The sequence below is a fragment of the Kogia breviceps genome, chromosome 1, assembly GCF_026419965.1.
Source record: "Kogia breviceps isolate mKogBre1 chromosome 1, mKogBre1 haplotype 1, whole genome shotgun sequence".
In the NCBI taxonomy this organism is placed as follows: Eukaryota; Metazoa; Chordata; class Mammalia; order Artiodactyla; family Physeteridae; genus Kogia; species Kogia breviceps.
The window spans coordinates 64,197,591-64,224,229 of NC_081310.1; the positions used below are offsets into that span (position 1 = coordinate 64,197,591).

Consider the following 26,639-nt stretch of genomic DNA (forward strand, 5'->3'; position numbering starts at 1 on the left):
GCCCACATCACCAACCCTTTTTCCCTTCAGGGTCTAGGTCATTACTAAAAATCCCTAACTGTGATGGGAAGAAGATGCCAAGAGGCATTTATGAGACAGAGAAGAAGGCAAAGTAAGAGTATTGGGGTAAGAGATGACAGGGAGGCAGGAGAGGGCTGGAGAGGCTAGACAAGTGAGCTGAGAGGAAAAGTGAGCCCCTAGGGCAGCTGCAATCCTAGACAACTGTCTACCAATAGGAAGGAGGTTGGGAGCGATGAGCTGCTAGCAGAGCAGGCTAGGACAGAGGCATGAGGTCATGGAGACAGCTCAGCAGGCTCCAGAATATCCACCTGGGGTCATGAGCTGCTCATTCTGTCTAAGGAAGGAGTAATATGGACATTCCAGGCAAACACATGTCTGCATGTCAGGCTTGGCTGAACTTATCCTAGCAAGATTCCCCAGGGAAGGGAGAGCATGGGGAGAACTCAAAGATCTTGGTCCCATGACAACTGAGATCACTGGTTATGAGTTCGCATTTTGCATGCAGGCAGATCTGGGCCCAAAACATGATGAGCCCCTAGGAGCTCTCTGAGTCTTCTCTTCCTCATCTGTAAAACCAAGTCCTCATAGGGCCACAGGGACACAATGACATAGAGCCTTACTACTCAAAGTATATATAGTCTGTGCTCCAGCAAAACAGCAAAATCTGCAAGCTCATTAGAAATGCAAAATCTCAGACCCTTCCCCCAAAACTACTGAACCAGAAGGTGCACTTTAAAAACTCTCGAGATGATTCTTATGTATATTAAAATTTGAGAAGCATTTACATAAAACACACGAAGGACCATCTGGTATCTTCCACATGGTAAACGCTTAACAAACGGGGGCTTCAAGTGAAGGAGAAGGAGCTAGAGCAGTGATTCTCAGTGGAGCAATTTTGCCCCCAGGGGATATTTGACAACGTCTGGAGACATTTTACAGTGCACAGGACAGCCCTCACCACAGAGAATCGTGTGATTCCCAAAGCCAACAGAGCTGAGGCTAAAAAACCCTGGACTAGAGGAGGGTAGTGGCTGTGGCTGACATAGGCATAGAGAAGGATTAGAAGGGTGCCCTTCTTGGGGGACGGGGGAAGCAGTGGACTGATGAAATGATCAGGGGAGGGGACAAAACAAGATGGCAACTTGGAAGGCAGTGCCCAAAGGCTCCAGGGTGGGAGCAGATGGGCGAGGCCTGGCTCATTGGCTCACCACCATTCCCCCCACCCTCCGCTCCCGGAGAAGCTTGATGTCTCAGACTTTGAGAGGCTGGAGAAAGCGGGGCTGATCCCTTAGTCCAGATCCATGTTTTTTCATCCAAACTCCATCCTGGACCAGCCTAAGACCAGGGACTCTTCTAATCTCTCTGGAAACTTGGCGAATTTTCTTCACAATAATATTGGACAGGAGAAAAGTTCCTCTGAGGATAAACTTTGATTTACAAGGCTACTTTCTTCCATGAATACACTTTATTAGATTGAGGAGGTTTATTCTGTTACTCTCAGGCCACGCCTGTCACATATGTATGTGTATATATGTATTCCATGTATGTCATATCATGTCTGCAGTCTGAATTTTACATTTGAGGAGTAACTCTACTCCCACCCCACATCCTCTACAAACTCTCCTAAACCTATATAGAGAGAAAAGGACTGAACCAGGATGGAGAAGGTTCCCTTCTCCACTCCTGGGTGAGGCAGTAAAGAGCTCACTCCTAAACCCGAATAAACCCTCCTTCTGTGATTGATGGAAATGCCCTGCGGGAGAGAAGTGATGAGAACATGAATTAGGATTTCCTGAGTGCCAAGAGAAAAGAAAGTTATATCACCATTTTTCTTCCTGTGAACTGATTTAATCTTCACTCTAAAATGGATTGTTATCTCCTTATTTGGCTGGGAAACTCAGGCACTGAAAGATGTGGGATTTCTGGGCTTTTGTTAGTCCTTTTTCCTGTTTCAGCTGCCGTCGTTCCAGGAGCAGAGATGAGGGGTGGGTGTCAACTGGTTGGCCCCCTTAGACTGGCAGTCTGCCGTTCCACCTTGTCCTCTGTCACTAGTGTAATAAATGATTTATTATTACAGGCATTTCAAAGGATGAGAGTGAAAACAAACATAGATCATTCTTACATCTGTACAGCATGCTCAGATGTACAAAGTACCCCCAAGTGAAATTTCTCATTTGATATTCACTGTCACAAGTATGTTATGAGAAAGAGGATAGATATTATTAACTGTCCTTTGCAGACTAGAAAGCTAAGCATCAGAAAAGTCAAATAATCTTCCCTAGGTCACATAAATAAATGACAGAATCAGAACTAGAGTGCAGGTCTTCTGGCTCTCAGTCCAGTATTCTTTCCTCTGTTCCACCCTTCATCAACTTCTCAATCTTGCAAGTATTCACACATTTAATGAACAAAAATTTCCTAAGCACCTACTGAGTGTCAGAAAAGTCTATACAAAAAATGAATGACTATGATAACAATTTATAAAATGTCCAGAAAAGACACAGCTATAGAGACAGAAAATATAATACTGGCTGCCTACGACTTGGAGTTGGGGACTGGGTGGCTAGAAGGAATTGGGGGTGACTGCTAATGAGTACAAGGTTTCTTTGGGGGGTAAGGAAAAATGTTCTAAAATTATATTATAGTGATGCACTCTGTGAATATACTAAACCCCACTGAATTGTACGCTTTAAACAATAAACTCTATGGTATGCAAATTATATCTCAATAAAGCTGTTAAAAAAAAAGAGTGAAAACACAGTATTTGTGCTCTAATGAGTCAGTAGAGTGGATACACTTGCAAACAGATCAATTGCAACACGAGTCATGGGAATGTGTTAACACCACTAACAGAAGGATGGAGCCAATGGAAACATAAATGTGAGGCAGAATCTCGGTGAGGTGTGTCTTGGATGGTGCTGGAAGGGGTTGAGAAGCTTTCTAGTGGAGGTGACATTTGACCTAAGGCTTGAAGCCTGGGTAGGAGTTTGCCAGCAAAAATAAAGGGAGGGCACCTGCTGGAGACCACTGTGACCTCCACTAATTCTATGGCCACACAGCTGCTGTAGGGGACCAAGGAGAAGAAGGTTCTGGAAGTTGCTGGAAGAAGGAGGATAACTGTTCTTTTGCTTGAAATTTAATGGAAATCAATGGACAACAACAATTTAAATACAGCTGCAGGGCATGTAAGTTAACCTAGTGTTACTGAGCCCTGGGAGCTACAGACAGGAATGGAGAAATGGGGTGAAGGACTTGGGTCTCAGCTTTCTAAGCAAAGACTTTGGCCAGTCACAAGAAACAGAAGCACAAGAGACATGCAGTTCTGAAAACTGCAACTGCCTCCCAGGAGTCAGGCTCTTGTACCCTCCCACAGCCTGCAGAGCGTCAACTTTGAGTCCCAAGGCAAGAGTATTTTAAATAAATACACAGCAGTGTGCAGGGTTGGGGAAAATGATAGTTACAGAGTCTCCTGAGTAGATCCAGGTGATGAATTATAGTCCATGTCCCCTGTGCCAATCTGTGTCTCACATAGTCAAGGTTGCTTTTTTTTTTTAAGGTTGATTTTTCTAACAGATATGTTTTATGAAAGGAAGAAAGGAAAGGAAGAAAAAGAAAGAAAGAAAGAAAGAAAGAAAGAAAGAAAGAAAGAAAGAAAGAAAGAAAGAAAGAAAGAAAGAAAGAAAGAAAGAAAGAAAGAAAGAAGAAGGAAGGAAGGAAGGAAGGAAGGAAGGAAGGAAGGAAGGAAGGAAGAAGAAAGGAAGGAAGGAAGGAAGGAAGGAAGGAAGGAAGGAAGGAAGGAAGAAAGAAAGAAAGGAAGGAAGGAAGGAAGGAAGGAAAGAAAGAAAGAAAGAAAGAAAGAAAGAAAGAAAGAAAGAAAGAAAGAAAGAAAGAAAGAAAGAAAGAAAGAAAGAAAGAAAGAAAGAAAAAGGAAGGAAGGAAGGAAGGAAGGAAGAAAGAAAGAAAGAGAAAGAGAGAGGGAGGGAGGGAGGGAGAAAAGGAGGAAGAGAGGGAAAAGGCTTCAGTGGGAATGTGATGTATCCCATCCCAAGTCATTCATCAGCGTCAATGCTCCCGAAATAGTACCTCCACCTACCTCCTAGCCAAATTCATTCTCTAGACCTACAAGGAAATTTTTAGAGTCCTAGACAGCAGCAGTCACTCCACTCCTGTGCTCTTTTCTGATGGCACAATTGTCATTGCTCCCTGTGCCCTGGTTATCTTGTCCACCAGGCCATGAACTCCCTAGGGACCAGCTCTGAGTTTTCTCCATCTCAGAATGGCCCTCAGAACCTGGCACATGGCAGGTGCTCAGTGAGCATTTGTTGAATAAGTGCATTTCATATGACTGATCCCCAAATCTAATTATGTACAGACCCCAATAGCCTCCTGGGCTGTTTATAAACAGGTCTTTGCCAAGTGTTGGCCAGTTTGCTCAGGCAACAACCATTCGGTTGGGAGACATGACCTTGCATCCCATGGTCTTATTAAACACCTGGACCAGCTTTGCATGTGTCCGTAGTATGAGAGTAAAAACTCATGAAATTATACTATAACCACCCATCTGATTGTAGAATCCCAGGAAAACAGAGTCTGTGATTAGGCCAGCACAAGAGAGAGTCCTGGGTCTGTGAATAAGAAACTCTTAGTCCCATTCTAGAGCTTCCATACTTCTGCCTTCATGCTTTCTCTGTGCCACCCACACCATTCTGCCAAAGGGAGAAATGTCCCTATTTCATCTGTTTTATAGTCTCTCTCCCAGTCTCATCCCTCTTTACAACCGAGTGCACACTACTCCAGAAGATCTTTCTAAATGCACAACCCTGATCATATTACTCCTTAACCCCTATAATTATCTTTGGTTAGTAGCAGTATAACATAGCCTAACCTAATACAGAAGGAATGTTAGAGGAGAGAGGGATTTAAACACTTTTAAAGTCCCTTTCAACTATCAGAAAATGAATGTAGACTCTGCTGTAGACAAAACTGTTATTCTACATGCTATTTAGACAACTCATTATAAGTCACAGAGAGTCTCAAAATTCTTCTTTGATGCAAAGTACTGCTTTCTCCTTGAATACAATGAAAACTATGCATTTGGCAGGATGAGGTCAGGTTATGGCATGATGCTGACCACTTTGGGATCCAGGAATTGGCTGTTCAGTCACTCAGGAGTCACACAAATGGGAAACAGCTCTGGAATGGAGCATGGATGGAAGTCTGAAATCCTTGTCTGCAAGAGAGAGCCCTGTGCTCTTGGCAGGAGTGACGGAGAGGACTCTTGTACTCACAGGTGCCAGTAAAAAGTTTTGGACAAGCCAACAGACACACACACACACACTCACACACACCACACACACACTCACTTACTACCTGGATTGTAAAACCTTCAAAGCAAGGCAGTCTAAGGCCCAGCAGGTCTGAACATGTCCCAGAATGTGAGAAAGTAGAGATTGTGTCCCTGAAAACGCTTACATATGGTACTGGAAATGAGAAATGATTTGGGTTCTTAACCCCTAATAGATTTTTTTGGCTTCTTATCTTCAGCCCTAGCCCACAGGTAAATGATCAAATCCAGGGAATTATCAAAAGTCAAAGGACTGGTGAAGAGTAGAAGCTGCTTCCAGCAATAGTGAGTGGGGCTCTCTCCAATCAGACCCTGACTTTAACTTCCAAAAAATATCCTCTTGGAAAAAGTTATTACTCATGAAAATGAAGACAGGGTGTTTCCCTCTGTGGACTAGTTCCTGCCTTGAAGTCACCACGTCTCTTCCCAGGCCAGAGACATGGCCCCACCAGAAAGCTGATCTACTGGATCTAATTGCTTGATCCTGGTTGAGTGAATCCTGCTTTCCCACAATAAAATAAGAATTAAAATAACCTGGAATAACAGAATCTGAAACTCCACATTTCGTTAACCTGGGATGAAAAATTAGAAATTAAAAATCTCAAAGTGCTGTGGTCCCCAGTGCTGATATAAAGCTAGCAGGCTCTTGCAGGGCTCCACTCTCTAGAGTGTTTTGAGAATTCCCAGAGGGGTGTTATAGCTTTGTCCATGAACCATCCATGCCATCAGAGCTGGCTGAGCCAATGATGGCAAGCTCCAAGGGCTGCCCCAGGGACGGTGAGAATGAGACTCTCCTCACCAGGTTCTCAGCACCAACTTGCACCAGGCAAAAAATGTTGCAAGGTCATATTCACCCCTAATAGGATGTTTGGGCCCAAAGTATTACAGAGTTCAATGAAGCAACTTTTCCAGTTTACACTCAGAGACTTTCTTGGTCCCAGGATGCCCATATACCTCCAGAGTGATGGGTTTGGGAAGCTTCTGGTAGCATGGGACTGGAATTCAACATTTCTTAGAGGTGTGTGGGGGAATGGTTAGGGGTAGGTCTCAGCACTAGTCCAGTAAGCCAGCCAGGCTGTTGTGTAGTATGTTACTAAATACTTCCACAATTTGATATTCACAAAACCCCTGTGAAACAGAGCATGCATCATTATCTCCATTTTAACAATGAGGAAGCCAAGGCAAAGAGGAAAACCTCACTAAACAGGAATTTGCCGAAGCTCGTAGAGCTAGAAAATGGGACTACCTAGACTTGACCCCAGGTCTCTGACTCCAAGCCTGGGTGTATGGGAGGCAGTACAGTGCACCAGAAAGCATGCAGCTACGAAGCCACACTTTGTTTGTGGACCCCTGGATCTGAGACTTAGAGCTGTGTGACCATGGGTAAGTCACTTGATTCCTCTATGCTTCAGTTTCCTCATTTGTAAAGTGAGAATAACACTACCCATCTCATAGGTATTAAATGAGATTAAATGAGAGGATTAAATGAGAAAATACATGCAAGGTACATAGAAGACAGCCTGACACATTAGGAAGCATGAAAAAGAGTTAGCTATTCTTAGAACATTATTAATAGTATTTTTGTACATTACCATGACACATTTAATGCCTTTTATTAATGAAAGGAGCTTGATACAGCTACAAAAAAACATTTAACCTCTAACTATATGACCTTCTGTTTAGGAAAAAATTTTAAAGTGCTCATATTAGTATTCCATATGGAAACAGTAGAATATGCCAGAATATACTATGGCCCATCCCAGTTTTTATCAATCTGTTTAGAGAACTTGTGAAGTTGCTTTGAAATGATAAATAGAAAGGTGGGAGAAATAGATAAAGGAAATTATGAGGTACAAACTTCTAGTTATAAAATTAGTAAGTCATGGGGATGTAATGTACAGTATAGGGAATATAATCAACAATATTGTAATAATATTGTATGGTGACAGAAGGTAACTAGGCTTATTGTGGGGATCATTTCATGATATATATAAATATTGAATCACTGCGTTATATACCTAAATCTAATATAATAGTGTATGTCAATTATACATCAATAAAAAAGGAAAAATATTTAGAAAACTTAACCAAACTAATAGTCTAGCCCCAAGAGAAGTCACATGAGAATATATGAAAACGTCAAGACCAGAATTCATTGAGTGGGCTCTTTTTTGATTAACAATTGTAATGAAAGTAAATGAGAACTAAATCGTTTCCTAAGAAACCAAATCATTTTGTCCTAAAATCATTATACCTTAACTATTTCTACTTTCCTCTAAAGTTTGTTGATCTGAAATGTTTTTACTTCATCTTCATTTTTATTTTTTATAAATTTATTTATTTATTTATTTTGTTTTTGGCTGCATTGGGTCTTTGTTGCTGCACGCAGGCTTTCTCTAGTTGCAGCGAGCGGGGCTATACTCTTCGTTGCAGTGCACGGGCTTCTCATTGCAGTGTCTTTTGTTGTGGAGCATGGGCTCTAGGCGCATGGGCTTCGGTAGTTGTGGCACACAGGCTCAGTAGTTGTGGTGCACGGGCTTAGTTGCTCTGCGACATGTGGGATCTTCCCTGACAAGGCCTTGAACCCGAGTCCCCTGCATTGGCAGGCGGATTCTTAACCATTGCGCCACCAGGGAAGCCCTTCATTTTTAAAATAATAGCTTTATTGAAATATAATTCACCCTTTTAAAGTGTACAATTCAGTGGGTTTTGGTATATTGACAGAATTGTGCAATCAGCACCATTATCTAATTTCAGAACATTTTCATTACCCAAGAAAGAAACCTCATACCCATTAGGATCACACCACACTCCTCTCTCCCCTTAGTCCCTGGAAAAAACTGGTTTTCTTTCTGTCCCTATGGTTTTGCCTATTCTAAACATTCCCCAACATTGTATTTGAAAAGCTGTAAAGATAATTTCAAGTTTAGGATATTATCGTCCTCTGAGGTGGATTTATATTTGCTTCTGGAAGGAGGGTAGGGGATTGGTAATTCCACATTAGTTCAATCCAATCACAGAATGAGATCATTAGAAGCTGATTTTCTGTCCTTGTTAGGGGATTACCATGGGTTACCATGACACCTAGGGGTAGCACTTTGGGATCTCAACGGGAAGCTTGGTAGGGAGGTTATGAGGACCCCTCATCAGCAGGCTCAAGCACCTATTGCTATTTCCCCAATCCTGTAAATTTGTGGCAAATTGGGCACATCTTCTGTTTCCCAGCCTTTCATCAACTTTTCTGAATTTGGATGACCTTCCTCAGGGAAAAGCAGTATCCAGTGCTGGGCTCACTTCTCTGGATTTCCCTCTCCCAAATCTTGGCCCTGGAATTATGCCTGTCTTGTTATCTCTTCAAAACCTTCAAACAGTTGCTTTTTTTCATATTTCCTGATTTTTCCAACTGTTCTTGAATTCTTCTCAGTGAGAAGACTCATCTAAAAGCCAGTGGCTGTTTCCTCTTTCAGGCAAAACAGACCAAAAGGAAGATTCTCCCACCTATTCCCTAGCTCCCCAACAGCTCAGAAAAACCATTGTGTTCTGCCACCAACAAGAAAGACACACCTGCTGGGCACATCTTTGAGGATGGAATGAGATAACGCAGACAAAGTGCTTAGTGAGTTTTGTAATAACCATGTTTCCCCGTTTGTTCCAGCCTCGATAAATCTCAGAGCCAAATCTTGATCCTTCTAGAAAGTTATGATTCAGAACCTTATGACATGTCCTTTGTGGAACAATCTTAGCTCAACTTCATTGTATTATCTGTGTTCCAAGTGTTGCATCTATTTTCCTTAAATCCTGCAGTATTGCATGTATCCTTATAAGCCACTCTTGATCACTTTGATAGGAGGTGGGACATAAATAAATAAGTTAAATAAAGGTATTTTGAACTGCCATATGCTATACATGTGAGAATATTGATATTAGCACAGGACAGAACCACTTCCCTGGGGTAGCAGGACTTCAGGTCCTTTGTCATTTTATGCCACTCACTAGCATCCTTGCTCATCCTTCATGGTCTAATTCAAGGATCCCTCCTTCAGAAAGCTTTCCCTCATCTCCCCACATAGAGGTCTTTCCTTAATTACATTGAGTCTTATATTGCTGGCAGTGACTTGTCCTACCAACCTCACTCTCTTTATATGCCTCTAACCTCCACAAAGCCTAGAAAGAGAAAATACCTCAAATTGAATTATTTTTAAAGAACTTTACTGATATACAATTGTCATGCAATAAACTGCACGTTTAAAAGGTACAATTTGACAAGTTTTGGCATATGTGTACAACTGAAAACCATCACCATCATCAAGATAATGAATATATTCATCACAGTTTAACCATTCATTTGTTGGTAGACATTTAGGTTGTTTCAAATTTGGGGCTATTAAAAATAAACCTTCCATGAACATTTATGTACAAGTCTTTTCATGAACATATGCTTTCTTTTCTCTTGGATAAATACCTAGGAATGGAATGACTGGGTCATATGGCAGCTGTTTCTTCAACTTTTTCAGAAACTGCCAAACTATTTTCAAAGTGGTTGTATCATTATATATTCCCAAGAGCCCATATGAGTTTCATTTCCTCCACACCTTCCCCTAGCATATGATATGGTCAGTCTTTTTAATTTTAGCCATTCTAACAGGTATAGTGTGGTATCTCACTGTGGGTGTTTTGTTTGTTTGTTTTGAATTTTAGGTTTTTTTTTTATACAGCACGTTCTTATGAGTTATCCGTTTTATACATATTAGTGTATACATGTCAATCCCAATCTCCCAAATCATCACACCACCACCTCTCCACCCCGCCGCTTTCCCCCCTGGTGTCCATATGTTTGTTCTCTACATCTGTGTCTCAATTTCTACCCTGCAAAACAGTTCATCTGTACCATTTTTCTAGGTTCAACACATATGCGTTAATACATGATATTTGTTTTTCTCACTTACTTCACTCTGTATGACAGTCTGTAAGTCCATCCACATCTCTATAAATGACCCAATTTTGTTCCTTTTTATGGCTAATACTCCATTGTATATATATACCACATCTCCTTTATCCATTCATCTGTCAATGAGCAATGAGGTTGATTCCATGACCTGGCTATTGGAAATAGTGCTTCAATGAATATTGGGGTGCATGTGTCATTTTGAATTGTGGTTTTCTCTGGGTATATGCCCAGTAGTGGGATTGCTGGGTCATATGGTAATTCTATTTTTAGTTTTTTAAGGAACCTCCATACTGTTCTCCATAGTGGCTGTATCAATTTACATTCCCACCAACAGTGCAAGAGGGTTCCCTTTTCTCCACACCCTCTCCAACATTTGTTGTTTGTAGATTTTCTGATGATGTCCATTTTAACTGGTGTGACGTGATACCTCATGGTAGTTTTGATTTTCATTTCTCTAATAATTAGTGATGTTGAGCAACTTTTCATGTGCCTCTTGGCCATCTGTATGTCTTTTTTGGAGAAATGTCTATTTAAGTCTTCTGCCCATTTTTGGATTGGGTTGTTTGTTTTTTAACATTGAGCTGCATGAGCTGTTTATATATTTTGGAAATAAATCCTTTGTCCGTTTATTTGTTTGCAAATATTTTCTCCCATTCTGAGGGTTGTCTTTTTGTCTTGTTTGTAGTTTCCTTTGTTTGAAAAAGCTTTTAAGTTTCCTTAGGTCCCATTTGTTTATTTTTGTTCTTATTTCCATTACTCTAGGAGGTGGATCAAAAAAGATCTTGCTGTGATTTATGTCAAAGAGTGTTCTTCCTATGTTTTCCTCTAAGAGTTTTATAGTGTCTGCTCTTACATTTAGGTCTCTAATTCATTTTGAGTTTATTTTTGTGTGTGGTGTTCTAATTTCATTCTTTTACATGTAGCTGTCCAGTTTTCCCAGCACAACTTATTGAAGAGACTGTCTTTTCTCCATTGTATATCCTTGCCTCCTTTGTCATAGATTAGTTGACCATGGGTGTGTGGGTTTACCTCTGGGCTTTCTGTCCTATTCCATTGATCCATTTATTTCTGTTTTTGTACCAATACCATATTTTCTTCATTACTGTAGCTTTGTAGTATAGTCTGAAGTCAGGGAGTCTGATTCCTCCAGCTCCATTTTTTCCCCTCAAGACTGCTTTGGCTATTCGGGGTCTTTTGTATCTCCTTACACATTTTAAGATTTTTGTTCTAGTTCTATAAAAAATGCCATTGGTAATTGGATAGGGATTGCATTGAATCTGTAGATTGCTTTGTGTAGTATAGTCATTTTCACAATATTTATTCTTCCAATCCAAGAACATGCTATGTCTCTCCATCTGTTGGTATCATCTTTAATTTCTTTCATCAATGTCTTATAGTTTTCTGCATACAGGTCTTTTGTCTCCCTAGGTAGGTTTATTCCTAGGTATTTTTTCCTTTTTCCTGCAATGGTCAATGGGAGCGTTTCCTTAATTTCTCTCTCAGAATTTTCATCATTAGTGTATAGGAATGCAAGAGATTCCTGTGCATTAATTTTGTATCCTGCAACATTACCAAATTCATTGATTACCTCTGGTAGTTATCTGGTGGCATCTTTAGGATTCTCTATGTAGAGTATCATGTCATCTGCAAACAGTGACCGTTTTACTTCTTCTTTTCCAATTTGTATTCCTTTTATTTATTTTTCTTCTCTGATTGCCATGGCTAGGACCTCCAAAACTATGTTGAATAATAGTGGTGAGAGTGGACATACTTGTCTCATTCCTGATCTTAGAGGAAATGCTTTCAGTTTTTCACCATTGAGAATGATGTTTGCTGTGGGTTTGTCATATATGGCCTTTATTATGTTGAGGTAGTTTCCCTCTATGCCCACTTTCTGGAGAGTTCTTATCATAAATGGTGTTGAATTTTGTCAAAAGCTTTTTCTGCATCTATTGAGATGATCATATGGTTTTTATTCTTCAATTTGTTAATATGGTCTATCACATTGATTGATTCGCATATACTGAAGAATACTTGCATCCCTGGGATAAATCCCATTTGATCATGGTGTATGACCCATTTAATGTGTTGTTGGATTCTGTTTGCTAATATTTTGTTGAGGATTTTTGCATCTATATTCATCACTGATATTGGTCTGTAATTTTCTTTTTTGTAGTATCTTTGTCTGGTTTTGGTATCAGGGTTATGATGGCCTCATAGAATGAGTTTGGGAGTGTTCCTTCCTCTGCAATTTTTTGGAAGAGTTTGAGAAGGATGTGTGTTAGCTCCTCTCTAAATGTTTGACAGAATTCACCTGTGAAGCCATCTGGTCCTGGACTTTTGTTTGTTGGAAGATTTTCTATCACAGTTTCAATTTCATTACTTGTGATTTGTCTGTTTATATTTTCTGTTTCTTCCTGGTTCAGTCTTGGAAGGTTATACCTTTCTAAGAATTTGTCCATTTCTTCCAAGTTGTCCATTTTATTGGCATAGCGGTGCTTGTAGTAGTCTCTTAGGATACTTTGTATTTCTGTGGTGTCTGTTGTAACTTGTCCTTTTTCATTTCTAATCTTATTGATTTGAGTCCTCTCCCTCTTTTTCTTGATGAGTTTGGCTAATGGTTTATCAATTTTGTTTATCTTCTCAAAGAACCAGATTTTAGTTTTATTGATCTTTGCTATTGTTTTCTTTGTTTCTATTTCATTTATTTCTGCTCTGATCTTTATGATTTCTTTCCTTCTGCTAACTTTGGGTTTTGTTTGTTCTTCTTTCTCTAGTTCCTTTAGATGTAAGGTTAGATTGTTTATTTGAGATTTTTCTTGTTTCTTGAGGTAGGCTTGTATAGCTGTAAACTTCCCTCTTAGAACTGCTTTTGCTACATCCCATAGGTTTTGGATCATCGTGTTTTCATTGTCATTTGTCTGTAGGTACTTTTTGATTTCCTCTTTGATTTCTTCAGTGATCTCTTGCATATTTAGTAACGTATTGTTTAGCCTCCATGTGTTTGTGTTTTTTACATTTTCTTCCCTGTAATTCATTTCTAATCTCAGAGCATTGTGGTCAGAAAAGATTCAATTTTCTTAAATTTACTGAGGCTTGATTTGTAACCCAAGATATGATCTATCCTGGAGAATGTTCTATGCGCACTTGAGAAGAAAGTGTAATCTGCTGTCTTTGCATGGAGTATCCTATAAATATCAATTAAATCTATCTGGTCTATTGTGTCATTTAAAGCTTCTGTTTTCTTAATTTCTTTTCATTTTGGATGATCTGTCCATTGGTGTAAGTGAGGTGTTAACATCCCCCACGATGATTGTGTTACTGTTGATTTCCTCTTTTATCACTGTTAGCAGTTGTCTTATGTATTGAGGTGCTCCTATGTTGGGTGCATACATATTTATAATTGTTCTATCTTCTTCTTGGATTGATCACTTGATCATTATGTAATGTCCTTCCTTGTCTCTTGTAACATTCTTTATTTTAAAGTCTATTTTATCTGATATGAGTATTGTTACTCCAGCTTTCTTCTGATTTCCTTTTGCATGGAATATCTTTTTCCATCCCCTTACTTTCAGTCTGTATGTGTCCCTAGATCTGAAGTGGGTCTCTTGTAGACAGCATAAGGATGGTTCTTCTTTTTGTATCCATTCAGTGAGCCTGTGTCTTTTGGTTGAAGCATTTAATCCATTCACGTTTAAAGTAATTATCAATATGTATGTTCCTATTACCATTTTCTTAATTGTTTTGTGTTTGTTTTTGTAGTTCCTTTTCTTTTCTTGTGTTTCCCACTTAGAGAAGTTCCTTAGGATTTGTTTTAGGCAGGTTTTGTAGTGCTGAATTCTCTTAACTTTTGCTTGTCTGTAAAGCTTTTGATTTCTCCAACAAATCTGAATTCAATCCTTGCAGGGGAGAGTAATCTTGGTTGTAGGTTCTTCCCTTTCATCTTCCCATTCATTTACTTCCCTCTTCACTTTAAATATGTCATGCCACTCCCTTCTGGCTTGGAGAGCTTCTGCTGAGAAATCAACTGTTAACCTTATGCGAATTCCCTTGTATGTTATCTGTCATTTTTCCCTTGCTGCTTTCAATAATTTTTCTTTGTCTTTGATTTTTGCCAATTTGATTACTATGTGTCTCAGCATGTTTCTCCTTGGGTTTATCCTGTATGGGACTCTGTGCTTCATGGACTTGGGTGGTTATTTCCTTTCCCATGTTAGGTAAGTTTTCGACTATAATGTCTTCAAATATTTTCTCTTGTCCTTCCTCTCTCTCTTTTCCTTCTGGGACCCCTATAATGTGAATGTTGTTGTGTTTAATGTTGTCCCAGAAGTCACTTAGGCTGTCTTCATTTCTTTTCATTGTTTTTTCTTTACTCTGTTCCACAGCAGTGAATTCCACCATTCTGTCTTCCAGGTCACATATCCGTTCTTCTGCCTCAGTTATTCAGTTATTGATTCCTTCTAATGTAGTTTTCATTTCAGTTATTGTATTGTTCATCTCTGTTTGTTTGTTCTTTACTTCTTCTAGGTCTTTGTTAAACATTTCTTGCATCTTGTTGATCTTTGCCTTCCTTGTTTTTCCGAGGTCCTGGATCATCTTCGCTATTATTATTCTGAATTCTTTTTCTGGAAGGTTGCCTATCTCAACTTCATTTAGTTGTTTTTCTGAGTTTTTATCTTGTTTCTTCATCTGGTACATAGCCGTCTGCCTTTTCATCTTGTCTTTCTTTCTGTGAATGTGGTTTTTGTTTCACAGGCTGCAGGATTGTAGTTCTTCTTGCTTCTGCTGTCTGCCCTCTGGTGATTGAGGCTATCTAAGAGACTTGTGCAAGTTTCCTGATAAGAAGAACTGGTGGTGGGTAGAGCTGGCTGTTGCTCTGGTGGGCAGAGCTCAGTAAAACTTTATTCCACTTGTCTGCTAATGGTTGGGGCTGGGTTCCCTCCCTGTTGGTTGTTTGGCCTGAGGTGACCCCAAACTGGAGCCTCCAAGGTCTCTTTGGTGAGGCTGATGGCGGACTCTGAGAGGGCTCACGCAAAGGTGTACTTCCTAGAACCTCTGCTGCCAGTGGCCTTGTCCTCACCATGAGACATAGCCACACCCTGCCTCTGAAGGAGACCCTCCAACACTAGCAGGTAGGTCTGGTTCAGTCTCCTGTGGGGTCACTGTTCCTTCCCCCAGGTCGTGATGCGCACACTACTTTGTGTGTGCCCTCCAAGAGTGGAGTCTCTGTTTCCCCCAAGTCCTGTCAAAGTCTTGCAATCAAATCCCACTAGCCTTCAAAGTCTGGTTCTCTAGGAATTCCTCCTCCCATTGCCGGACTCCCAGGTTGGGAAGCCTGACGTGGGGCTCAGAACCTTCACTCCAGTGGGTGGACTTCTGTGATGTAAATGTTCTCCAGTTTATGAGTCACCCACCCAGAAGTTATGGAATTTGATTTTATTGTGATGGCACCCCTCCTACAATCTCATTGCAGCTTCTTCTTTGTCTTTGAATGTGAGGTATCTTTTTTGGTGAGTTCCAGTGTCTTCCTGTCGATGATTGTTCAACAGTTAGTTGTGATTCCGGTGCTCTTGCAAGAGGGAATGAGAGCATGTCCTTCTACTCTGCCATCTTCAACTCTCTCTCACTGTGGTTTTAATTTGCATATACTTAATGACAAACAATACTGAGCACCTTTTCATGTGCTTGTCTTAATTTTGCGTATATTTATCTTCTTTGGGGTCCATTCAAATCTCCTGCTAAATTTTTATTGGGTTGTTTTCTTATATTTGAGTTTTGAGTATTCTTTATATTTTCTGGACCCACATCCCTTATTATATATAGGGATTTGCAAGTATTTACTCCCAGACTATGGGTTGTCTTTTCATTTTCTTAGATGTCTTTTAAAGAGCAGAAGTGTTTAACTTTAGTGAAGTCCAATATACCAATTTGCTTTTTTTGGATTCTGCTTTTGGTGTTGTATCTAAGACATCTTTGGCTAACTCAAAATCAGGAGGATTTTTTCCTCAGATTTTCTTTGAGAACTTTTATGGTGGTAAATTTTACATTTAGATGATGGTCCATTTTGAGTTAACATGTATATATGAAGCAAAGTATAGAGCCAAGTTTATTTTTTTCTATACAATATCCAATTATTTTAGCACCATTTCTTGAAAGATTATTCTATCTCTACTATATTACCTCTGCACTATTGTAGAAAATCAATTGCCCCTAGTTGTGTGGGTCTTTTTCTGGACTTTCCATTCTGTTCTATTGATCTATTTGTCTGTTTTTACACCAATACCACACTGCCTTCATTGCCATTGCTTTATATAAGTCTTGAAATCTAATAATATTAATCCTCCAACTTTGTTCTTCTTTTTCAAAGTTATTTTGGCTATTTTAGGTCTGTTGCTTTTTAATATGAATTTTAAAGTGGATTTGTCAGTTTCTACCAAAAAAAAAAAAAGGCTACTGAAACTTATATTGTGATTGCATTGAACTTATAGATCAATTTGGGGGAAATTGACATAATAATATTGAGACCTATGAATATAGTGCATCATTCCATTATTAAATAATCTTCCATTTCTCCCAGCAATGGTTTACAGTTTTTAGTGTAGAGCTCTTTTACATCTTTTGTTCTTGAGTTATCTCCAAGGATTTCAAACTTCTTGATATTATTTTAAATAGTATTTTTTAAAATTTCAAGTTCCATTTGTGTATTGATGGTGTATGGAAATACAATTGATCTTTTTTTTAATATAAATTTATTTATACAATTGATCTTTGTATATTGATCTTATATCCTTCTACCAAATGAAACTTTCTTATTAGTTCTACTAGCTTTTTGTAAATCCATTGGATATTTCTCCCTGGATAGGCATGTCATCTATGAATAAAGACTGTTGTACTTCTGCATTTCCAATCTGGGCGATTTTTACTTCTTCTTTAATTGAATTGAGATTTAGTGATCCTGAAAATACAGGGACATGAGTTTTAATGCCAACTCTGCCATAACTCACTGTGTAACCTTGGACAACTCACTTTCCGTCTCTGAACCTCAGTTAACCTCAAAGTGATCTGTAAATTCTTGCCCACCTCTAACGTTCAGTGAGACAAAGAATTTAATCAGAAAGCTATTAGCAATCTGGTTTTAATCCACAGCTTCCTGCTTCCTTCCTGCCTCAGAGGGTAGGTCTCTGATTCCTACCCTCTTCCCGTTAAGCGACTGACTCATTGTGCTCCTGACAGTTGGGTTGAACAGGAGAGTGTTCAACCTGCCAGACTTCCAGTGAATTAGGGGAGTGGCCCTATTAGTTCATTCTTTCACCAACTGTTGTTCTGCTGCCTCTTGTTGGCAAGGCCCAGTCTGCAGGGTGTGTTATCTATTTTCTAGCAAAAGCCAAAGCCACTAATTCATGAAAAAATTAACTGAGAGCCACACACATAGAGAAACCAATTTCATTTAGTTGTTTTTTTTTTTTAATTTTTAAAAACACATTCCATTCTCCTGCTTTTGAATTCAGTCCTTATCAATAAAGTAATTTTTGCTGAGATGGGATAGGCTAAAAAGCTGAAAAGACACAGTCCTGTCCTGCAGGAATGGTCCGTTTGCTCTCCATCTGTATGGAAGAAGAACGAGCAGACAAAATTATACTGGACCATGTTGGAGAAGGCCTGAATCCTTGAAAACAGGGAATTGGGTCAATCCCAAGGCATGGTGGAAATGAGAGATACAGAAGCCTTTTTTTACCCTTTTTAGTCACCCTGCAACTGGATCTCATTCCTAAGTTTAGGGGATGCTCTTCCTTCTGAGCCCACCTCCCATCAGAGGGACGGCTTGTCCAGCCTCCCTGGCATCTAGGGCATCACCTAGGTCTTTCCAATCAGATATGCTCACCTCAAATTCGAAATCCAAAGCTGATGATACAGGAACCATGCAAACCCCTCTGGTAATTAAGGCAGCAGTAGCTACATCTGATCTCCTGAGACAGCAATAGCACATCCAGTTTCTAGAATTCAGAATCATCTGTCCCAATTCTTTCATTCTACAAATGCAATGTGGAGTAAATGAAGACCAAACAAATGAGAACAGGCAAAGGTTAGTTTTTCAGAGCTTGTTATAGAAAGAGAGTCAGCCACCATCACATGTTTTGGCAGAGACTCAAAGGCCTGCAGAAGTGGGAAAGCTTTACTGGAGAAAACAAAGAATCCATAAGGTATGCCTTGCTTGGAGGCTGTTGGTGTAGGGAAGCCATCAGTAGGCTAACTAGAAGCAGAGCATCCTATGTGATTGGTTAGGGGTGCATTATTTGGCTTTTTCTGGTTCATGCTAGGTTGGAAGTGGGGACAAAAATTAGGGAAGCTGTTGGTTTTTAATCAAATCCTGGTCATTTGGATCCAGTGGCTACAGGAGTTATAGTTTGGCTTCATGAGCTGGTTGCTAGAGATTGTGGTCTGATTTCATACAAGTCTGACTTACAGATACCAGACTGGCTACCTAGGCTGTTTACTGCAGATAATGGATTGGTTTCCTGGGCTGGTTGCTGCAGATTGTGAATCAGAGTTTACTTTTATACATGGTCTAGACATTGTCTATTTTTATATGCAATCTCTCATCAGAAACTGAGGCCCAGAGAAGTAGAGCGGTCTAAGATTCTCAATCCAAGGTCTAACAGCTAAGAATAGTCAGAACTGATAGGTCAACCTGAGATTTAGCAATATTTATCTTATGACCTCCAAAGGAACTTGTTCTGCTTGTTGAGGAAACAAGGTTCAGATCCATGGAAAAAGGAAGTTCAGTACAGATGTAACAGAGATAAGTTGCACCAGGAAGTTAATAGTGCTACAGCTTGGCAGGAAGGCTCATCACTTTCCCCTTCAGGCAGAAGCACTGCTATATCCAGAGCCTCCATTGATCAAGTGCTCTCTACGTACTGGGCATTCCAGCCAGGCAGCAAAGTGAAGTGGTTAAATGCACGGTTCTCCAGGCTGCCTACTCTATCGTATTTTACCCTTGCCATTATTAGCTATAAACTTGAACAAGATACTTTACCTTTCTGGTCTTCAGTTTCCTCATCTGTAAAATGGGAATAACAATGACACCTAGCTCATCATGCTCTCATGCAAATTAAATGAGCAGGCACTTGCAACACACTTAAAACAGTACCTGATACTTAATATATGCTTGTGCAAGTTAGTTATGACAATCTTGTTTAGTCTTCACATCAACTCAGCGTGATAAGTAGTATAATCCTACTTTGCAGGTGAAGAAATTAAGGATAGTACTAAGGATAGTTATGTCACTGGTCTAAGATAGTGAGTGTCTGAGTCAGGATTTTCACTCATGTCTCTATGAAGCCCAAACTTATTATTCCTTCCCACTGAGCTTCTGAACACTAGATGCCACTGTTGGGAAAGAAGACCGTAGAGTGGGAAAGCATAGAGGGCTGTGGTATCAGGGTGTCTGTATTCAACGCTTGGTTCTGCCCTTGCACAGACTACTTACCATCTCTGAGCACATTTTCCCTTGCAAACTGGTAATAATAACCTACCTCACAGGATTGTTTTAAGGATTAAATAAGATAATGTATGTGAAGTTTCCAGAACAGTGCCTGGCACATGAGAAGTACTTAATAAATGACAACGATAATTTTCACTGTTAGAATTGAAAGTGACAATTGTAAACTATTCTTTAGAGTCTGTCCCTTAATGGCCCACCTTCATGAAGTTCTGTCTTAGTCCCCAAACTGGATTGACCCTCCACTGCTGAATTCCCCATTGTTGGTACTGTGGTAGGTCAAGCAGAGACCAGAAAAATGACTTGGAGGAGGAGAAGGGTCCTGCAAGGGAGAGGAATAAACAGGCAAGGAGTGGTTACACGGTAATGTGGAGTTCCAGAAGACCAAGGCTTCCCATGGCCCAGACTCTCAGAAGAATCAGAAATGTTTCCCAGAAAACAAAGGGAGGAGCTTCCTCCTCAGTTCTGTGGGTCAACCTGAGACACACCCTCAGCATGTCTCATGTTGGTTCTAATTTTAAAACTGAGTTCAGTGAAGTTGACTTCACAACTGTGCCTTGAGAGTTAAAGCTGAGTTGTTTGTCAGACTGGTTAGGGAAACCAGAAGACAGGCAACTGGAAAATCTGATAGAAGAAGGGTGATCATAATGGGGAGTATAAAAGCAAAAATGCCTTGTTTCAAAGGAACGTAAAAGACCATCTCTTCTATCACCCTGAAAGGCAGGTGTTATCATCTTCTTTTCCAGAGGTTCCTAGGTTAAATTTTACAGCCCAAATCAATCAGGTAATCAGAGTTGAATCATGATTTGAATCCAATAAAAAAGATCTGGAGAAAAACACACCTAGGGACTTCCTTGGTGGTGCAGTGGTTAAGAATCTGCCTGCCAGTGTAGGGGACACAGGTTCTCTCCCTAGTCTGGGAAGATCCCACATGCCATGGAGCAACTAAGCCTGTGAGCCGCAACTACTGAGCCCGTGTGCCACAACTACTGAAGCCCACGCGCCTAGAGCCTGTGCTCAGCAACAAGAGAAGCCACCTCAGTGAGAAGTGAGAAGCTCGCGCACAGCAACAAAGAGTAGCCCCTGCTCGCCACAACTAGAGAAAGCCTACGCACTGCAATGAAGACCCAACGCAGACAAAAATAAATAAATATTTTTAAAAACACCTAAATATTTCAGAATGGTTTTCTATGGGTGATAGGATTATGAGTGATTTGCATTTTCTTCTTTATATTTTTTGTATTTTCCAAATTTTCTCTACTGGGTAGTTGTTACTTAATAATGAGAAAAAAGTCAATAAAATTATTTAAACTTCATCAGGGCCAAGGATGAGAGGATGAGGGCCTGGAGCAGAAACCAGAAGAAGTGGGAAAGCTCACTATAGGAGTGTCAGTCTGCTGTTTCTGAAACTGTGGAAACTAAACTGCTAAGCTGAGATGCTATTCGAAGTGAGCTGGGGAGGAAGGAGGCAAGCAGTCCAGGCCAGAATTCTGGCTCCTTCAAGCCCAGGGAAGCTCAGCACGAAAGGGGCCTGGAACGAGAACACTGACTTAATAGTTGTTTCCAAACTCAAAGACTTAATCCAGGAGCAACCTATACCATGAGGCTGGCCAGAATCCAAAATGGAAGGACCTCAGAAGAGAGTTCATGCACCTCCCTGGGCAGGGCTCGGGAACTACACTTTGCCCCTGTGCATTCTTAGCCCTTATAATAGAGCTTCTTGCCCATTATAATTTGTGTTGCAATTAAGACCTCTGACACAGAAATATGAGAGCCTGAAATGAGAAGGAAAACAGGGGTACAGAGAGGAGAGTACTCAACACCAGCAAGGAGGAAGCAGGGAGGACTGATGCCCCTCACCCAGTCACAGTCCCTGTATGTGGAGGGCAGAGTCATGGGATCAGAGCTGTGGGTGATTTAGGAGATAGAGCTGGGGATGCATTTGGCAGGGGATAGAAGGCCCAGGTTCCCACTGGCATCTCCCTTCCCCAAAGAAGCAAGAGGTCCCTAGGTAATATGAGATTCAAGCTATCCCCATCATTGTTTCTACTCATGAAGCATTTTCAAACTCCAAGCAGATATCATATGGAGAAAACTTTATTTGTAAAAATACATTCTGGCCCCAGAAGATTCCATAAATGGAAGATACACAAGTCTGGGGTTTGGGAGTTGAGTAGGGGTGGTCAGTAATTGTAAGACAAGCCTGTCATTTCACATCAGAAGTTCTTCTTCCACAACCCACGCTTAGTAGCCATTGGTTCAGTTTTAAGTATCTCTTAAAGCACTGGTGGTCAGTAAACATGTCCTTAATTTAATAAAATTCTAGCCACTCTAGAATTTAGAAGGTTTGTTTACTCTATGAAAAACCTGCTCTAGTTGGGTTATAAATATAATCTGTGAATTGTTTTAAAAAGTCTCATTTTCAAATATAAAAATAGCAAAAATAAATATATTAACTAATAAATACACCCAACAGTAAAAAAGATCTTATTAAAATCTGACAAAACTCTAGATTAAGAATAGGAACACATGAAGATAATCACAATAAGGAAAAAATAATAAATAAATAACATACACAGTGACCAGCACTAAATTATACAACAAAGAGATGGTGGTTTGGGGTCATGCCTCCTGGGTACTGAGGGCTGGGAGTCTTGGCCCAGAATACTCTCAGCAGCGTCACTTTCTTCCTAGTCCATCTCTTCCATCCAGCTCAGGAGAATGTCTAGCCCCCCCAAAGCCTTCACCACTGCTGCCTGAGGCTGAAGCTGGAAGATACCAAGTGAAGTGGTGAGCAATTCATAAAGAGACAATGTGGGCTCCAAGGTTAATCCTCTCCGTTCACTGGTAGGTCTATTAGAGATTGTAAACAGAGCGTCTTTTTCAAAATGAAGAGCTCGAGAGACATTATAGAACCTCAAGATCTCATAAGAGGGAGGAAAAATCATTGAGTCCAATCACCCTAGTCTTACATCGAGAAACTGAGGCCCAGGGGGGTAGCAGAATTGGGACTACAACTCAAGCCTCTTGAATCACAGGGATCAAAGTAATTAGGCTGTTTTTAAAAGAAAGATGTGTGTGTGTGTGTGTGTGTGTGTGTGTGTGTGTGTGTGTACGGGTTTCCTACTGTGCATCCTTCAATGGAACAAATATTTATTGTGCTAAGCATTGGGCTGGCTAGGGACTCAGAAACGAATGACACCATCACTACCCACAGGGAATTCACAGTTGAGTGAGGGAGACAGGCAATTAAAATGTAGTGTGGGGCTTCCCTGGTGGCGCAGTGGTTGGGAGTCCGCCTGCCGATGCAGGGGACGCGGGTTCGTGCCCCGGTCCGAGAAGATCCCACATGCCGCGGAGCGGCTGGGCCCGTGAGCCATGGCTGCTGAGCCTGCGCGTCCAGAGCCTGTGCTCTGCAACGGGAGATGCCACAGCGGTGAGAGGCCCGCGTACCGCAAAGAAAAAAAAAAAAAAAAAAGTAGTGTGGTAAATAGATGATGGGGTCCCCACAGGATGACAGGAGCACTTAACTCTGAGAGAAGTAGCCAGTGCCTTCCTGGAGGTGATGCCTAGGCTGAGTCTTAAAGGATGAGTAGGAATTAGTGAATGTGGAGCAGACTCCAGCCTTCCCGGCAGATGTGCAAAGGCATTGAGGTGAGAAACAGCATGGCATGGGCATGCATGAAATTGTGAGTGACTATTTTTGAAGGTATGTACAAGTGTGTGAATGTCGGAAAACTATCGCCTCTAGTTTGTGTAGCTGGAAAGTTCAGATGTCTCTGGAGTGACTTGATGGAATCATGGCTATTCCTTCTTGATTCTCAGAGCATCTTGCAGAGACAGCACCCTTCTAGAGCCTGAATGGGTATCCCCTGGCTTAAAGCAGAGGGATAGTCCACATGACCTCAGAGGGCCATTAACTTGGGGGCTATAACATTTCTTTGAGTGTGAACATCTATCCCACCCAACTATGATCTCAGTTCTAAAAACACACTCATCCCAACCAAGGCCAAAATTGCATATACCTCTTTGAAGTGGCTCATAAGCTGGCTGTATTTCTCCATTGCTTCCTCCCCACAAGGGCATGTCATATGGGCATACTGAAAAGAATACCAAAGAATGACAGATTTTATTAAAGATTCTGATTTTCTGCCCTTGCCATTGACACGAAGTAGGTGGAAGTTCTATTCTTTCACCTATAGAAGTCTTTTCAGACCTCCTTATTTAGGATCATTAAACTGATCATCAGCTAGAAGAGGAAGCATATAGAGTTCATTGTTTCTTTTTAGAAACAGGCAGCACTGAAAGAGTTTGTGATCACTGTATCCCATCTGGCCTACACCCCCCAACCCAGTTCTAGTCTAGCTCCCTCCAGAGAGCCCCCATGGGAGAGAGAATTGGATTCCTAGGTCCTATCTTGAGATAGAGTCCGGGTTGTCTGCTGATTAGCTGCCTGGACTCAGTATACACTAGTATGCCGCAGGATAACTCACCTATAGAAGAAGCATAATTTCATGGATACTAGAAAATTATCAGTGACATCAAATAGGTAGCACTTTATAGTTCTGTAGACATTTTGCATGGAGCTTGTATTCAAAAGTAAATATAACTGAGTTCTTATTACCTAGTCACATGGCTCAACACAGATTATTAGAACTGTTGGACTCAGTTCTTCCATCCATTAAATGGGGCTAAGAATGAGCCTGATTGCTAAGTCATTGAAGCTATGTGCTGAGGTGGATCCTTTTACCCAAGACCCTTAGTCACACAGAGCCAGAGGTCCTTCTTGATGGTAAGAAAAGAGTTGGCGAGACTGCTGATCTTCTGGAGGATACGGTGGTCAGGGGTCTGATAGTTTTTGAATACCCTGTCCAGGTAGAGTCTCAGTATATGGCAGAGGAGGCAGCACTGACCTGCAGACTACAAAGAAGACTGGCGTGTTGGTGGGGGGAGGGTGTCCAGGGACAAGGGTGATGGAGATGCCCCCAACTCATATTTCCTCCCAGAACTCATACAGACCAAGCATGTACATTTGTGTCTTGCAAAGGCTGAGTCTTCCTCAAGATTCTGAGGTCAATGATTTCATCTTTGGGTTGCTAAACAGAGGAAGGCAAGATGAAAAAGTACAGGGCAGTAACTGCTGCCAGGATCTTAGACATCCAGACCTCCCATCCCCTCCCTGCCATGGCACAGTGGGCAGAGTCCCTCTCCAAAACACTTTTAAATTATGAACTACAGATATTTCCTGGGAACACATCCTCCTGGTAAGAAGTCCCCACCCTGACTCTTTCTGTGGTCACACTGCTGGGGGACAGAGAAAAATAAGTAGAAAAGTGGAGAGGCAGTTACAAAGTGGAAGGTGGGGTCCCTCCTTCACATAGCACTCTGTCCTGTATCTCCGAAAATCCACTTTGAATTGCCCGAAGACTTGCAGTGATCATACAGCTTCCCAAATGGAGTGTCTTCAGCCTGGCAGAAGGTGTCCAGAAGAGATAAAAGACAGCAGAAATAAGGCAGAGGGGAAGACCAGAGCCTTTCATTCTGGAGACCACAGGAGCTAAGAATTCAAAGGAAAGAGAATGACTTATTGATTTCCCCATCTCATGCCTTAAGAAGCCAATCCCGTCACCAGGGACATGCCTCCCCCCAGTCCCCAATGTTCCCTGGTGAAACTTAATAACTTCATCTGACTTCAGATGGTCTGGCACATTCATCCAACTTACTAAGAAAAAGAGAAGAGAAGCCTTCAGGTGCTTGTTCAGGGTCTCATTATGAGTTGGTGCTACAGGTCCTGGCTCCTTTATTCTCTCCCCATCCCAGCCCCATCGTTATTGCCCAGCAGGAAAGGCCTGGAGCAGCAGGCACTTGCAATGAGTAGATAGAGGATGACATTTCAGGGAAAATGTCAGAACTTGTTTTCGCAAGTTGACGTATATAGCCTTCCCTTCCAGAATGCGAATGTAGCTCACCCTTCTGGTCCCCTTAGACCCACAGAGGGACTGGGGGAAAGCTGAACCTCATAGAAGCTGTTGCCAAGCCACCAAAAGCATTTCAGGGAAATTGTCTGGATTTTACAGCCATCCCCAGGGCAGAGGAACTTAGCTGTATTTGGCATCTGTCTGAGATCAGATTAGTTATTTGAGGATAGTAGATTTATTTCAGCCCCGAAGGCAAATAGAAAGTCAATGATTTCATAACAGTCCTTCAGCCAGGGAAAGGCAAGTTCTGATGGGCAATCAGCGTAATTCCACTTAACACTTCTCCACCCTCCTGGGGTGCCTGGACTCTACAGCGCCCTCTGCAGGAAGGCAGCAGTCAGGCATACCTGGGACTAATGCAAGAGTATGTGCTTTCCTAGTTTTGTAACTCTGGCTGAGGATCAAGTAAGCAATCCCAAAAGAAAGAGGAAAAAGGTGGGAAGGAATTCATTTCTTCTTGGGATGAGGCTTGCTCTGTAAGTGGGCACTTTATAGTAATTGCTGAGTTTTAAGGTAAAATGATAATGCGCTGAGATTAAGGAGAGAAGAGTGAAACACTCACCTCAGGCACAAAATTTAAGGAGACAAAAGTCTCAGTAATCAAGATAAATAATACTTTAATGCAGTAGCAAAATTAATGAAAACAATCCATAATGAACAAAAGATTAACAATTTAAATAAAGACAGGATCTGACAGGGCCATGCTGAGCCATATCGGAACCCAGGACAAAAGGGGAAATGAGTGCTCCTATCTGTCTATCTATCTATCTATACATCATCTATCTAGCCATCTATATCTACATATGTTTATCCATCCGTCTATATCTAGCTATGTATCTATATCCA

The 26,639-nt window shown here is 41.0% G+C and overlaps 1 protein-coding gene across 1 annotated transcript; it reads right to left on the bottom strand.

The window, feature by feature from the left end:
• Positions 1–22,505: 22,505 nt before the first annotated feature.
• On the bottom strand, positions 22,506–25,355 carry IL20 (interleukin 20). The gene is made up of 5 exons (XM_059053927.2): positions 25,200–25,355; positions 24,846–24,911; positions 24,583–24,735; positions 23,841–23,915; positions 22,506–22,583 (listed from the first exon to the last, which is right to left on the bottom strand). Exons 1-5 carry the CDS (start codon positions 25,353–25,355, stop codon positions 22,506–22,508), a joined length of 528 nt encoding a protein of 175 aa, XP_058909910.1.
• Positions 25,356–26,639: the final 1,284 nt, after the last annotated feature.